The sequence below is a fragment of the Tamandua tetradactyla genome, chromosome 15 (genome assembly GCF_023851605.1).
Source record: "Tamandua tetradactyla isolate mTamTet1 chromosome 15, mTamTet1.pri, whole genome shotgun sequence".
NCBI lineage: Eukaryota > Metazoa > Chordata > Mammalia > Pilosa > Myrmecophagidae > Tamandua > Tamandua tetradactyla.
The window spans coordinates 36,008,511-36,023,670 of record NC_135341.1 but is presented as its reverse complement, the minus strand read 5'-3'; the positions used below and the strand labels follow the sequence as shown (position 1 = coordinate 36,023,670).

The window sequence follows — 15,160 nt, the reverse complement described above, 5'->3', positions numbered from 1 at the left end:
TTCCAGATCCATTTTTGTCTTGTATCATTTCGAGTTTCCAGTTAAAGTGAAAACTTAGTCATTTATGAAAAATCTAAGTGCTAAATCCTTCTAGATTATAGTGAATTTTCCATTTTCTCTCAGACTTGTTCTGCTCAGCCATAGATAGTTTTATATTTGATGATAACAAGACATTTCCTCTGTTTCCCTAGAGTATCACTTTGATAGGTTCTCATGGGTTGAATTTTAAGTTACAGGGCCCTTTTGTTTAGAAATAATGTAATGATAGTATCAGAAGTCATTACTATACTTCAGATATCTTGCTCAAAAATCACAAGAGACCTTGTAAACTGGATCTGATAAGATGACAATTAGTTTTAAAAAGAGAATTTGAGCCTAAAAACTGAGCATCTACTCTGACCATTATTCTGATCAGTCCTTCATTGAGAGTTGCTCATTTTTGCCAATGTTCTCTTACTATTAAAATTATGACCAGAACATAACATTTAGTAAATGTCTCTTTTTAGAAGGAAAATTTTGAGACCTTTTCTCTCTTTGGGTTCAAGTATTATCTCTGATTCCCTAGGAAGCTCTTCGCGTAGTGAAGATCTTGCAGAACCTGGATCCGCCATTTAGCATTGATGGAAAGATGGTAGCTGTAAACCTGGCCACTGGAAAACGAAGGTAAGGTAGAGTCATGAAGTTCTCTTGTGCTGCTCCCACTTGAGTTTTTAGGAGGAAATGCCTATTCCTGGCTGCAGAGACAGTCTAAGGTTCTTCACATAGACGATTACACCTTTTCTTTCTCTGGAACCTGCCTTTTTCTGACTGGATTTGTTTGTTTCTTTCATGATAGTAGTAGTTATTTTAGTCCTTTCCCTCTTGACTGCCTGGGTTTTTTAGCCCCAAATGATGGTAAAGTCTTGGATGTATAAAAAAATCTCTATAAATCCTTCCCCTTAGGAATCCTGAGGGAATGCTGTCCTGAGCTCCTAGTCTTCTGCCTTTATGCATACCCCCACAGCACTAGAAAATCTAATTCCTCTTCACTCATCTTGACTCAGGAGGGGTAACTAAAAAGGAGCTGCCAGAAAGACCAGCTTACACGTGAGGGGCACATCTTGCTTTAGCCCCCTCTACTCTGTTGCTGTTTGGCTCTGGCAAGATAGCCTTATAGGCGTCCCACTGCACCTTTCCTTAAGAATCTCTGGGTCACCAGACCTGCTTGATGACTGGGTTGATTCCTTTCCCTGCAAAATGGGGAAAAGAGTTTCTTGGTGAATCTGTAGGGTTAGAGTAATTTTATTTGGTTGTGTTGTTTGTTGCAGAAATGATTCTGGGGACCATTCTGACCATATGCACTACTATCAGGTAAGTTTTAACAGCTTGACTCACATGCCTAAACAGTGCTCTTTTAAAGTCCTTGGTGACTGAAAGGGTGATCTTGAATTGTCTCAAGCTAATTATTAATATTAATAGTTTTTGGTTAGTTGGCTTTCAAGTTCCATAATTGTAACTTGCCTTTTTGTGATAGGGTAAAAAATATTTCCGAGATAGGAGGGGAGGTGGCAGAAACTCAGACTGGTCTTCAGATACAAATCGACAAAGCCAGCAGTGTAAGTGATCTTTGTTTTATTTCTGTTCTTTTTGGTTGGACTTCCTAGTCATTACTTAAAATCCCTGTGTGATCACAAAGTTGGCTTGAGAGAATCTCCCCGTTGTCCCCAGCAAATAATGAGCAAGAGACACTGTTGACTGGGGGGGTGCTTATCCAGAGAGAGCGCTATTTGCAGGTTTTGTGGCTATTTGGGTTGGTTAACCTCTTCCTTGGGTTGTTCTTAATGAGCAGAACATAACATTGAATATGTTATGGACTGTATTAGTCAGGGACTAACTTTGGCTCTGGTTTCATTCCATTTAGCATCATCTGACTGCTACATATATGATTCTGCTACTGGATATTATTATGACCCCTTGGCAGGAACTTACTATGACCCTAACACCCAGGTGAATTTTTGGCTTTTTTTATTTTGGTAATGATTCTCTTGAAAAGAGCACCCATAATTTGTTACTTAAAGGGTTTTTTTTTCTTGTTTCTCTGGGTGTTAATTGTATGAAAAGTAGAAAAGTTTAAGCCTGGTAACTGCTTATTTTTCCATCTGGGCAGCCGCCCTAACTGTTGCACTCTCCGTACCTCATATCTAATCTGGTATTTTAAAAAGGCCAGATCTTTATTGAGTTTTATTTATACAAATGGATTTTAAAGATATTAACTATATATCCTTATGTTAATTATAGCCTATATGGAAAAGCAATGCCTTATGGCATTACAAGTAAGAACAGTGCTGCTCTTGAAAAAGTGGACGTTGGGTAGTGTGGATATGTCTTAGACTCTTAGAGTAGGTTTTGATTCTTTGACATGATATTTTTTTAAGCTTGTGAGTCAGACAGCTGTTTTGCCTGTGCTCCCCCTATCCCCCACCCCACCCTTACAATGGAAACTGTGCTGCTTAAACCTGGAATTGCTGGGGAAAGTGAAACATTTTATAGACTTCCCTGTTTTCCCCCACAGCAAGAAGTTTATGTGCCCCAGGACCCTGGGTCACCTGAAGAAGATGAGCTCAAGGAAAAGAAACCCACAAGTCAAGGAAAGTCAAGTGGCAAGAAGGAAACCTCTAAAAGAGATAGCAAGGAGAAAAAAGACAGAGGCGTGACAAGGGTAAAAGGAGCTATAGATCTGCTGTCCCTTCACCAGATAATTACTGATTAAAATATAGGAGTCTTAGAGGAGATCCAGGTTTGAGGCATAAAGTTACTTTAAGAAGTACTCTTAATTATTTAGTTACATGCAGTCTCCTTTCCCCTGTGCCCCTGTGGTAACTCTCCCTTTTACATATGTAAAATCTAGGGATGGTAGAACAAAGTAACTCAGGTGCTTTTAATATCGGTTTGGTAAAATTCACACTAAAACTTGGCCCTCGTTTTTTTGTTTTTTGTGTTTTTTTACATCATTCCTGTCTTGCTTGTTTCTAATCCCATACTGTTAAGTGTAGCACTTAGCATTTTATTTGTGTTTCTCCTACTAAATTACTTCTTTTGGTTGTGAATTGTCAGAGTCAAATATGATAAAGGTTTCTGCATCTCATATAAAATCAGATCATTTTTCAAAAGATTGTATTGATTTACCCTGACACCAGTTATAGCTTAGTGAAAATGGATGAATTATCTATGGATCAGTTCATAATTTACCTTTTCTTTTCCTTCTAACACTTCTAGTTGTTTTTTTATATAGAGATAGGGGGGGGGGGTGGAGAGTGAGTGTATAAGTATAAAAGCATAGAAAGTGTATATAAATATGACTAAGAGGTTAGATTTTAATTTTTTGTTTAATTAAAGCAGTTATAGGTTTACAAAAATGTTCCAAACATAAAAGAACTTAGACTTTAGAGTCATACAGTCTTAATATTTGGATTCTATGTCTGCCATTAACTCTTTTTAGCCCTATTCCTAATCATTTGGTTATCAAGGGCTATCTGAGACTATTGCGGTGAAGACTGAAGAAGATAATGCACACAAATTCCTTATTTGGCACAATCAATAAATGTTCTTTTTTTAAAGGCTCTTTATTTTAAAATCATGATAGCACAGTACAGATATTTCATTAACTGTAGAATTTGGAAAATCAGCCTAATTTCAACAGGGTTAACTCTTTTTGCTTGTTTGGTTTTTGGGTGCATGGGCCAAGAATCAAACTTGAGTCTCCTTCATGGCTGACAAGCATTCTACCACTAAACCACCTGTGCACCCAACAGGGTTAACTCTTAATCCAGTTTTCTATGAATGTCATATAAGAGTTACTTCTGGTTTGTTCAGTTTCAGGAAAATGCCAGTGAGGGAAAGGCTTCCCCAGAGGACGTCTTTAAGAAGCCCCTGCCTCCCACCGTAAAGAAAGAAGAGAGTCCCCCTCCAGTAAGGCTAGCGCTCATGCCTGGGGCTGGGGCTGGGTCTAGGCCTGGGCCTGGGGCTGGAGCTAGAACTGGAACTGGTTTAGGTTCCAGATGGAAAAGAAAGCTCAAAGGCTAATCTTCACTCTGGTGTTGGTCCTTCAGCTCTCTGTTTCTTACAAACAAGGGCTGTTAAATTTAAGCATAAGGTAAATTTTTCTGTCTGCTAATGGGTATTATTAGAAAATCAGAGGTAACTATCTGTCCTCTTTCTCTCTACCCAGCACCATTCCCACCAGACCAATGGATGCCTGACCCTTACTTAGTTACAGTCTTGGTCCTCTTAATTCTGGGAAACCTCTTTTCCTGTCCCTGTTGTTTTTTACCTTCTGGTGCTGTGTAATAGTCCTTAGATGTTGAGTACATCCATGGTCGTTATAGTTTGCCTGCCTATACCCATTTTTTGGTTCCTTAAAGTGATTATCTAATCATCTAATCAAAAGTAATTCTGATGAATACAAATACATAACAGTGATGACCATGTGTTTTAGTTTGCTAAGCTGCTCAAAACAGCTACCATGGAATCCATTGGCTTTCACTAGGGTTTTTTATTAGCTTACTTTTATCTTACTTTTTGTGTGTGTGTTGAGCATTTTTCTGTGTCAGTATATATACTTCAGAACAATCACCTTTAGAGGAGCACAGTATTCCATAATATGATTCATACTTCATTTAACCAATCTCTTGTTTTTAGATATTAAAGACTGTTAGGATTTTTTTTTAACCTGGTGAACTCCTTTTTTCTGTTGCTGAGTTTCTGCCCGGAGAACAAGGGCTGTTCATCTGGAATTGGGCCTCCCCCAGGATAGTGTTGATTAACATAGCTATTTCAAGCTCTACTTCTAGATTCATTCCTCCCTCCACACTTTCAGTCACCAAGTGATCGTAGATTTTTTTTTTTAATTGAAAAATCTTCACACGCGTACATTCTATACATGGTGTATAGTCAGTGGCTCATAATATCATCACATAGTTGTGTATTCATTACCATGATCATTTTTAGACCGTTTGCATCACTCTAGAGAAAGAAAAAACTCATACATACCGTGCACCTTACCTCTCCATTTCATTGATCAATAGTGTTTCCATCTGCCCAATTTATTTTACTCTTTGTCCACCCCTATTATTTATTCATTTATTTATTTTTAGCCATATTTTTTACACATCTGTCCATACCCTGGATATGAGGAGCATCAGACACCAGGTTTTCGCAAACACAACCTTATTGTAAATGTTATATCTTTATACAGTCGTCTTCGAGTATCTCTCTAGGCTACTGGAATATGCTCAACAGTTCAACTCTAGCCACTCCAGTACACCTTTTGAAGCTGTGAACGTGTTCAAATCTAGGCATCATAAAGGTGATAGTTTCTTCTCAGAGTCCGGCTGCCAGTGATCCTGGACTCCCCTGGCATGTGGTGCATCTGCTAGTATCTCTTCCAGATTTCATTGCTTTCAGCATCTTGCTTCTGTAGCACGCTCTCTCTCTCTCTCTCTCTCTCTGACTCTAGTAAGAAGATTAAGACTCACCCTGGACCATGCCTTAACTTAAGTAATCTAATCATGATTCTGGGGTACATACAGTTCCAAAACACCACACCATGTTTTATTTTTTTTCATTTTGATTGATCATAGACCAATAGCCATGTGTCACTATTTAACTGTTCCTTTAAGTTCCTGATACTGTTTACGTACACCACATTGTCAGTTTGTCATAGCATCTATTCAAACCATGCTTCTTTGCATTTACCTTACTTAGCAGTTGGCTCTGTCATCCTAAGTGTTTAATGCTTTTAGTCACCTTCCTAAATCCCCTTTGTTACAAGGATTAACTATGGCCTTGAAATCCCGTATCGTTTCACATTATCAGTAGCATGTCATCACAATAGTTGTCTTTCCTTTCCTCCACAAATTACAGTGACTTGGGGATGTTTCGTACCTCTTCCTCTTTATAACTTGTAACTTTTATTAACTCTCTCCTTGTTTTCTATGCCAGTTTTCAACCTTTTTCTTCTTCTCCTCACCATTCTGTAGCTAGAGTCACTTCTAAGGGAACCTCTTTGACTTATCTCTGAGCAAGAAACAAGATCAAACTCTGGAGCCATGTTGCTTCCATCTGAGAAATGAGCAATGTGTGTGATCATGGGGCCCATTTTGAACCTAGTTTTCATTATTCCAACTGAAAGAGAAAAAACTAGGGAAACTATAACAATTACTAGAATATCTAGAAAACAGGCCTCAAAACATAGGTTGCGTTTGATGATAATCCCTTCCCTTCTTCTTCCAGCCTAAGGTAGTAAACCCACTGATTGGCCTCCTGGGTGAATATGGAGGAGACAGTGACTATGAGGAAGAGGAGGAGGAGGAGGAGCAGGCCCTTCCTCCACAGCCTCGCACACTGCAACCCCAGCAGCGGGAGGAACTGACCAAGAAGGAGAGTGAAGAAGAAAAACTCACTGACTGGAATAAACTAGCTTGTCTGCTCTGCAGAAGACAGTTTCCCAATAAGGAAGTTCTGATCAAGCACCAGCAGCTCTCAGACCTTCACAAGGTATTAAGGGAAGAGGCCGTAACCTTCCAGACTTTTAATTCTTATCTTTGATGGGCATTACAGGGAATAAAAAAGCTTATGCTCTCCTTCCCCAGTTCCTATAGTTAAATCATTCCAATTATAGAATGAATTGTTCCTCTACTTTTTGTTCATGAGTTACTCTGTATTAAGGGCTCTGCTCACCTTCAGAGATCTTCGTGTAGACCCAAGTCACGTTATGGCTGGTGCAGCACAAACAGAGGATGTGCTTGCTGAAGACAGGAGAAAAAGGGGTAGTGGAGTAGGAAGTCATTTGTTGGGTTTCTTGTCTTACCTTTGCCATTAACCTAACAATTTAACTTTAAATAAGCCCATGCTCTTCTTTGGTATTTGGTGGCTTCATCTGGTTCCCTTCAGCTCTGACAGTGTGCAGTTTTCCCTAAAGGTGAGTAAAAACTACCATCTCTTCATATGGTGAGTTAGTGGTATAAGCCATGGCACAGCTATTCTTCGGGTGTTAAACTGATATACATTGATCCACTCCTGCAGTCCTTCCATTTATATATACTAACATAAAGCCCCTATTTGGACCCATATCCTTAGTGTAGGATAATTTGTTCATATTCCTTCTCCAGCATATATTGCAAGAATAGATGAAGAGGTTTAAACTTTGTCTCAACACAGAACCCAGGCTTATGTAGCTAAAAGCCAAGAAGCATTACCCTTAGTAACATGCATACTTCTTCTCCCAGCCTTTTGGAAGCTGGCTCTGCAAAGTTTCTAGAACACCAAGAAGGTCCGCCTGACATTACCTGGAAGAGACTACCTCCTGAGACCTTTTGACTTTCCATGATCTGAGTCATCAGACTGATACATTTGAATTTCAGCTCTCTTACAAAAATGCTAATAAATGGCTAAAGAGAATAAAGGTAGTTGTCAGGAAAGAGGAGCCAGTCGTCTGATAAATCCACAAACTCAACTGGTGCTAGGACAGTGGAAAGTAGACTGTAACACTTGTCATTTCTTTAGGGTGATACAATGCAAAGAATCACTGTTGCACCCATTAGCTACTCTGGTCTCCCAACAATTCCCAAGGGCATTGAGTGGGACTGTCAGAGTGGTCTGCCTTTTCTTTCAGGATTCCAGGGCTCTTTTTCATGTTTCTGGTGGCTTGTAAAAGTGAATAGTATCAGAAGATGGTGGATGGTGGTGGTGTAAGCAGGGAGCATAGCATGGGCTTTTGGCTTTCTTCACTGATGTACTCTGATCCCCTCACCAATGATTTTTATCCTAGATAAAGAGATATACACTAGGTTTTTGTCTTCCACATTTTGGAGGAGAGTAGAATAAAGTTACCTCTTGTGCCACTAATCTGTGCAGCCAGCATCACATCCTTGGTTTCCACTGGTGAGTTTAAAGCACAGTACTTGCTTGCAGTGTCCAGAGATTATTTAAGAGAATCGGTTAGTAGAAGGAGCTGTAATCCTAGAACAGCCATCAGGAAAGGTCTAAAGGCATTTCTAGGACCCATTTTTTTTCTAGACCTGTACTTCAACAACACTACTCACACAACTCCCTCTCTTCTCAGCAAAACCTGGAAATCCACCGAAAGATAAAACAGTCTGAACAAGAGCTGGCCTATCTGGAGAGGAGAGAGCGAGAGGTAAACTTTGCTGACCTGTTTTCTTTTTTCTGACGTAAACTCTGTATAGGCTGTGATCTCCTTTTAGGATGGCAGAGGACAAAAGGTCCCCAAAAGGTGGTATATACCTTTCTTAAAAGTCATCAAATCTTATGTTCCAACAAATGCATTCTGTTGTTTGTAAATTATACTTAAAGTTCTTATTTTAAAAAAAAGGTGGCTCTGGGGTCTCCACATGGGTCCAATAAATAGCAGGCCTCTTTCCTGCCCAGCATTTGAATCATTTGAGAAAATTAAGGAGGGAAAGAGGTGGCAGGTGAATAGGGCTGCAGAAATAACATCTGTTATTGTTAAAGACTACGTTTGAGAGAATAGCTTAGTGTGAGAGCCAGGTGGACAGGGACAGGTCTAATGGGACAGTGAAGAATCCACCTGTGGTACCCCAGATGAATGTACATCTACTCAGCTGGGTGCTTGCAGGCATTCTGGGCTCTCTGTATATTGCTCCGCCCTCCCCCAAATGTATCTTTGGATTTTGCAATTCCTCATAAGAAGCTCAATTTGGCACAACTATTATTTCAATTATTTATACCCAAAGAGCTTGCTTTTGATCTAGGTAGGAATATTTATCATCAAAAGTGAACAAGGGAATTGTGTAAATGATCATTTCAGTGATAAACTTTATAGAAAATATCTTTATTTGCTATGGGAAATAATGTACTGTATAGTAAAGATGGGACTTTTAAAAATGAGAAGAAATGAAGTTATTCATACATCTTCATAGTTTTGTTTCCAATTTAGGTGTTTTAGAAATGACAAAATACTAGTTGAAAATTTAGTTGTGCTGCAAATGATTTAAACAGCTGTATTAGTCAAGGTTCTCTAGAGAAACAGAATGAAAAGGAAAGATCTGTAAGTATGAAATTTATAATGGTGTCTCATGCAACTGGGAATGGAAGTGTCCAAAATCCATAGCGCAGGCTATGAAGCTCACAGCTCTGGTGAAGGGTCTGGACAAACCACAGGAGAGGCTCACTGGCTAAAGAAGCAGTGAAAAAGTCTCTCTTCTTCCTTAAGTCTTCAACTGATTGAATTATCTCTTTTGCGAATGGTGTGCCTTAGTTAATCACTGATATAATCAGCCACAGCTGTAATCAGCTGACTGATGATTTAATACACAGCCTTCCAGTTTATCAGCCAGCCATAAAATAACCTTGCAGCAGCAGTCAGGCTAGTGCTTGCCTAATCAGACAGTTTGGCAACTATACCTATCACCTTGGAAAATGCTTACTTTCCAAGTAGAACACAATAACAAACATGTTCACCTAACAATACTCAACTGTCCTGCATATAACTGAAAATACTACCTCTCTCCAGAATCAGGTGCAAGTCCTTAGGTACATCACTTTTAAACTTAATATCCTGTAACTTAAATACTATAGCATGAACAATACAACTTAATGTCATAAGATAAGAGGAAAACAGGATGTTTGCTTATGTTCAAATGCAAACATACTCGTCACAAGACAGGAAAGAAATATTCATATAATCACAATCCTCATTTCTTAACTGGTCACCTGGTTGTAATTCATATCTATCACTATCTTCTTCTACTACCCATTCCATGTTCCCTTTACCCTCAGCAAGCACTTCAGCTACTGTGGATTTTTGCCAGGTGGGGTGACCCAAACCTTCACTCCTGAAGTTTCTGGACCATTGGTAGTCCTACGTAGATTGGCTTGTTGCAGTTTTCTATTGACTTTAATCACAGGGGCATGGTAGTAGTAAGATATACCCTAGGGGATCTCCTATATTCCAGGGAAATTCTTCTTTACCTCCATTGTGTAATTGTAGTCCTATTTCCCCTTAATAGAATCAGTCATCACCTTTCATGCCTGTTGCTTCGATGGCATAAGAAACCCAAAGTGGTCAGGTAGCAATCTTAACTTCCACTTCAGTGGAATCACTGTTGTGTCTCCTGGTAGGAGCACTTCTCCTTTTGGAACTATGACCTGTAGACCAGCAAAGCTTAAGATTTCAGAGACAGGAAGCAAAAATGTTCCTAGTAGATTACTAGGGATGATAGTGAGTTGTGCCACTCCCATTTCCACCCCCTAATTTCTGGACCAGTGAATCCTGGCTATGGGAGTGAATCCTGGCTATGGGAGTAATCCTCCCATGGAGTGAACACTGATTCACGGCATGCTCAGCCTCTTGGAGAACATTGCCCCAGCCCTGCAAGATATTGCCGCCTAGTTGGCACCATAATTGGGTCTTCAAAAGGCCATTCCACCATTGTCAGCACATCTGCCTCTGGATGATGGGGAACATGGTAAGACCAGAGAATTCCATGAGCATGTTACCATTTTCACACTTAATTTGCTGTGAAATGGGTTCCTTGATCAGAAGCAATCCTGTGTGAAATACCATGACAGTGGATAAGGTATTCTGTAAGTCCATGGATGTTGGTTTATGTGAAAGCATTGTGTGCAGGGAAGGCAAACCCATATCCAGAGTATCTGTGTATTCCAGGGAGAACAAATCGCTGCCCCTTTCATGATGGAAGTGGTCTAGTGTAATCAACCTGTCACCATGTAGCAGGATGGTACCATATGGGGGACTGAGTGTGGGTCTCTGCTGCTGGCAGATTGGACACTCAGCAGTGGCTGTAGCTGGTTCAGCCTTGGTGAGTGGAAGTTCATGTTGCTGAGCCCATGCATAACCTCCATCACTACCGCCATGACCACTTTGTTCATGAGCCTATCATGGCAGGAGTGGCTAAGGAAAGAGGATGACTTATATCCATAGGATGGGTATAATTTAGTTATTAATTTAAATTTATTTATTTTAATTTTTTAAAATTTATTTATTAATTTAAAAACAAACAAAATAAAACAACATACATAATCAGTAATTCACACTGTCATCACTTAGTTGCATATTTATCATTTCTTAGAACGTTTGCATTAATTCAGAAAAAGAAATAAAGCAAACACAGGAAAGAAAAAAAAGATTATACCTACCATACCCCTTACCCCTCGCTTTCATTGATCACTAGCATTTCAAACTAAATTTATTTTAGCATTTGTTTCCCCTATTATTTATTTTTATTCCATATGTTCTACTCCTTTGTTGACAAGGTAGATAAAAGGAGCATCAGACACAAGGTTTTCACAGTCACAGAGTCACATTGTGACAGCTGTATCATTCAATCATCCTCAAGAAACATGGCTGCTGGAACACAGCTCTACATTTTCAGGCAGTTCCCTCCAGCCTCTCCATTACATTTCGAATAACAAGGTGATATTTACTTAATGCGTAAGAATAACCTCCAGGATAACCTCTCGACTCTGTTTGGAATTTCTCAGCCATTGATAGTTTGTCTCATTTCACTCTTCCCCCTTTTGGTCGAGAAGGTTTTCTCAATCCCTTGATGCTGAGTCTCAGCTCATTCTAGGGTTTTTCTCAATTCCTTGATGCTGAGTCTCCGTTCATTCCAAGATCTCTGTCCCACGTTGCCAAGGAAGGTCCACACCCCTGGGAGTCATGTCTCACGTAGAGAGGGGTAGGGTAGTGAAACTGCTCATTGTGTTGGCCGGAGAGAGAGGCCACATCTGAGCAACAAAAGAGGCTCTCTTGGGGGTGACTCTTATGCCTAAATTTTAAGTAGACTTGACCTATGCTTTTTGGGGTTAAGTTTCATATGAACAAACCCCAAGACTGGGGGCTCAGCCTATAGCTTTGGTTGTCCACACTGCTTGTGAGAAAATCAAGAATTCAACTTGGGGAAGTTGAATTTCTCCCCCTTCTCACCACTCCCCAAAGGGAACTTTGCAGATACTTTTCCACTCACTGATCGAATCACTCTGGGATTCATCGGGGCATCACTCTGGACAAACCAGCCAAATCTCATGTCCTACCTGAGATTCCAAGTACTTATGGCGTTCAATCAAACTATCTACGTAAGTTATATTAGGAAATGCACTAGTCAATATATAAATTTTGTAACAAACATTTTTTGCTTTAGTCTCACACAGAAGGTGACATTTTAAAATATTAATTACCGTCTGTTTTCAGTACCCTGCAATAATGACATTCCTTTGTACCTCATGCAAAAACATTTTTAAAATTGTACCTTGTACATTTCACTATTATTATACACTCTAGGCATTCCTAGATTATACCATCTCAATCTTTAACATCTATCTTTCTTTCTGATTTCATTTATGTCCGCAACCTTCCTCCATCATTCTCACATGCAGCTTCATTCAGTGTTTTAACATAATTGTATTACAGTTAGATAGTATTTTGCTGTCCATTTCTGAGTTTTTGTATCCAGTTCTGTTGCACGGTCTGTATCCCTTCAGCTCCAATTACCCAATATCTTACCCTATTTCTATCTCCTGATGGTCTCTGTTACCAATGAACTATTCCAAGTTTATTCACTAATGTCAGTTCATATCAATGAGACCATACAGTATTTGTCCTTTAGTTTTTGGCTAGTCTCACTCAGCATAATGTTCTCCAGGTCCATTCATGTTGTTACATACTTCATAAGTTTATTCTGTCTTAGAGCTGCATAATATTCCATCATATGTATATACCAGTTTGTTTAGCCACTCGTCTGTTGATGGACATTTTGGCTGTTTCCATCTCCTTGCAATTTTAAATAATGCTGCTATAAACACTGGTGTGCAAATGTCCATTTGTGTCTTTGCCTTTATGTCCTCTGAGTAGATACCTAGCAATGGTATTGCTGGGTCATATGGCAATTCTATATTCAGCTTTTTGAGGAACCGCCAAACTGCCTCCCACAGTGGTTGCACCATTTGACATTCCCACCAACAGTGAATAAGTGTGCCTCTTTCTCCACATCCTCTCCAGCACTTGTCATTTTCTGTTTTGTTGATAATGGCCATTCTGGTGGGTGTGAGATGATATCTCATTGTGGTTTTGATTTGCATTTCTCTAATGGCCAGGGACATTGAGCATCTCTTTTTGTGCCTTTTGGTCATTTGTATTTCCTCTTCTGAGAAGTGTCTGTTCAAGTCTTTTTCCCATTTTGTAATTGGATTAGCTGTCTTTTTGTTGTTAAGTTGAACAATCTCTTTATAAATTCTGGATACTAGACCTTTATCTGATATGTCGTTTCCAAATATTGTCTCCCATTATGTAGGTTGTCTTTTTACTTTCTTTCTTTTTTTTTTTTTTTTAATTTTTTTTTTTAACGTGGGCAGGCACCGGGAATCGATCTTTTTACTTTCTTGATGGAGTTCTTTGATGCACAAAAATGTTTAATTTTAAGGAGTTCCCATTTATTTATTTCCTTCTTCAGTGCTCTTGCTTTAGATCTAAGGTCTATAAAACCGCCTCCAATTATAAGATTTATAAGATATTTCCATACCTTTTCCTCTAACTGTTTTATGGTCTTAGGCCTGATGTTTAGATCTTTGATCCATTTTGATTTAACTTTTGTATAGGGTGTGAGATATGGGGCCTCTTTCATTCTTTTTCATATGGATATCCAGTTCTCTAGGCACCATTTATTGAAGAGACTGTTCTGTCCCAGGTGAGTTGGCTTGACTGCCTTATCAAAGATCAAATGTCCATAGATGAGAGGGTCTATATCTGAACATTCTATTCAATTCCGTTGGTCAATATATCTATCTTTATGCCAGTACCATGCTGTTTTGACCACTGTAGCTTCATAATATGCCTTAAAGTCAGGCAGCGTGAGATTTCTAGCTTCGTTTTTTTTCCTCAAGATACTTTTAGCAATTCGGGGCACCCTGCCCTTCCAGATAAATTTGCTTATTGTTTTTTCTATTTCTGAAAAGTAAGTTGTTGGGATTTTGATTGGTATTGCATTGAATTTGTAAATCAGTTTAGATAGAATTGACATCTTAACTATATTTAGTCTTCCAATCCATGAACACGGTATGCCTTTCCATCTATTTAGGTCTTCTGTGATTTCTTTTAATAGTTTCTTGTAGTTTTCTTTGTATATGTCTTTTGTCTCTTTAAATTTATTCCTAAGTATTTTATTCTTTTAGTTGCAATTGTAAATGGAATTCGTTTCTTGATTTCCCCCTCAGCTTGTTCATTACTAGTGTATAGAAACACTACAGATTTTTGAATGTTGATCTTGTAACCTGCCACTTTGCTGTACTCGTTTATTAGCTCTAGTAGTTTTGCTGTTGATGTTTCAGGGTTTTCGACATATAGTATCATATCATCTGCAAACAGTGATAGTTTTACTTCTTCCTTTCCAATTTTGATGCCTTGTATTTCTTTTTCTTGTCTAATTGCTCTGGCTAGAACTTCCAACACAATGTTGGATAACAGTGGTGATAGTGGACATCCTTGTCTTGTTCCTGATCTTAGGGGGAAAGTTTTCAGTTTTTCCCCATTGAGGATGATATTAGCTGTGGGTTTTTCATATCTTCCCTTTATCATTTTAAGGAAATTCAGGATGGGTCATTTTATCCACTTGATTATTAAAACCTTCCTCTGCTGAAGTCACCCTCTGATGAGTATTCACATGGAACACAAATATCTTCAAATTCTTTACCCACTCAGAAAGATCAAACCACATACTCTTTCCCAGACGTCTTTGACACCAGTTTTCCAATCATGATTCTTCCAAGTCCCTGACCATCCAGCCAAATCATTAGGAACAGCCCATGAGTCGATATATAAATGCTCCTCTGGCCAGTTCTTCATCCAAGCAAAATGGACAGTCAGGTGCCCTGCTCAAAATTCCACCCACTGAGAGGATTTCCGCTCACAATTCTCCTTTAAGGACATACCATAATGGGTTTGTACTGCTGCACCTGTCCACTTCAGGGTCGTCCCTGCATATCGTACAGAACCATCTGTAAACCAGGCCCAAGTTTTTTCTTTCTCAGTCAACTGACAGTAAGGAATTCCCCAAGAGGCCGTAGCTCTGGTCTTGGATAGAGAAGGTAATGTGGCAGGAGTGGTGGCCATTGTCATTGGTCTACT

General features: G+C 39.2%; 1 protein-coding gene across 9 annotated transcripts in view; it reads left to right on the top strand.

The window, feature by feature from the left end:
• The window catches only part of RBM6 (RNA binding motif protein 6), a 157,147-nt gene that overhangs the window by 120,363 nt on the left and 21,624 nt on the right, over window positions 1-15,160 (top strand). For all 9 annotated transcript variants that reach the window (XM_077129252.1, XM_077129253.1, XM_077129248.1 and 6 more), the window contains 8 exons: window positions 566-663; window positions 1,308-1,350; window positions 1,514-1,595; window positions 1,901-1,986; window positions 2,552-2,698; window positions 3,853-3,948; window positions 6,271-6,534; window positions 8,102-8,176. In XM_077129252.1, the coding sequence (XP_076985367.1) occupies window positions 566-663; window positions 1,308-1,350; window positions 1,514-1,595; window positions 1,901-1,986; window positions 2,552-2,698; window positions 3,853-3,948; window positions 6,271-6,534; window positions 8,102-8,176 (891 nt within the window). The remainder of the gene's footprint in view (window positions 1-565; window positions 664-1,307; window positions 1,351-1,513; window positions 1,596-1,900; window positions 1,987-2,551; window positions 2,699-3,852; window positions 3,949-6,270; window positions 6,535-8,101; window positions 8,177-15,160) is intronic.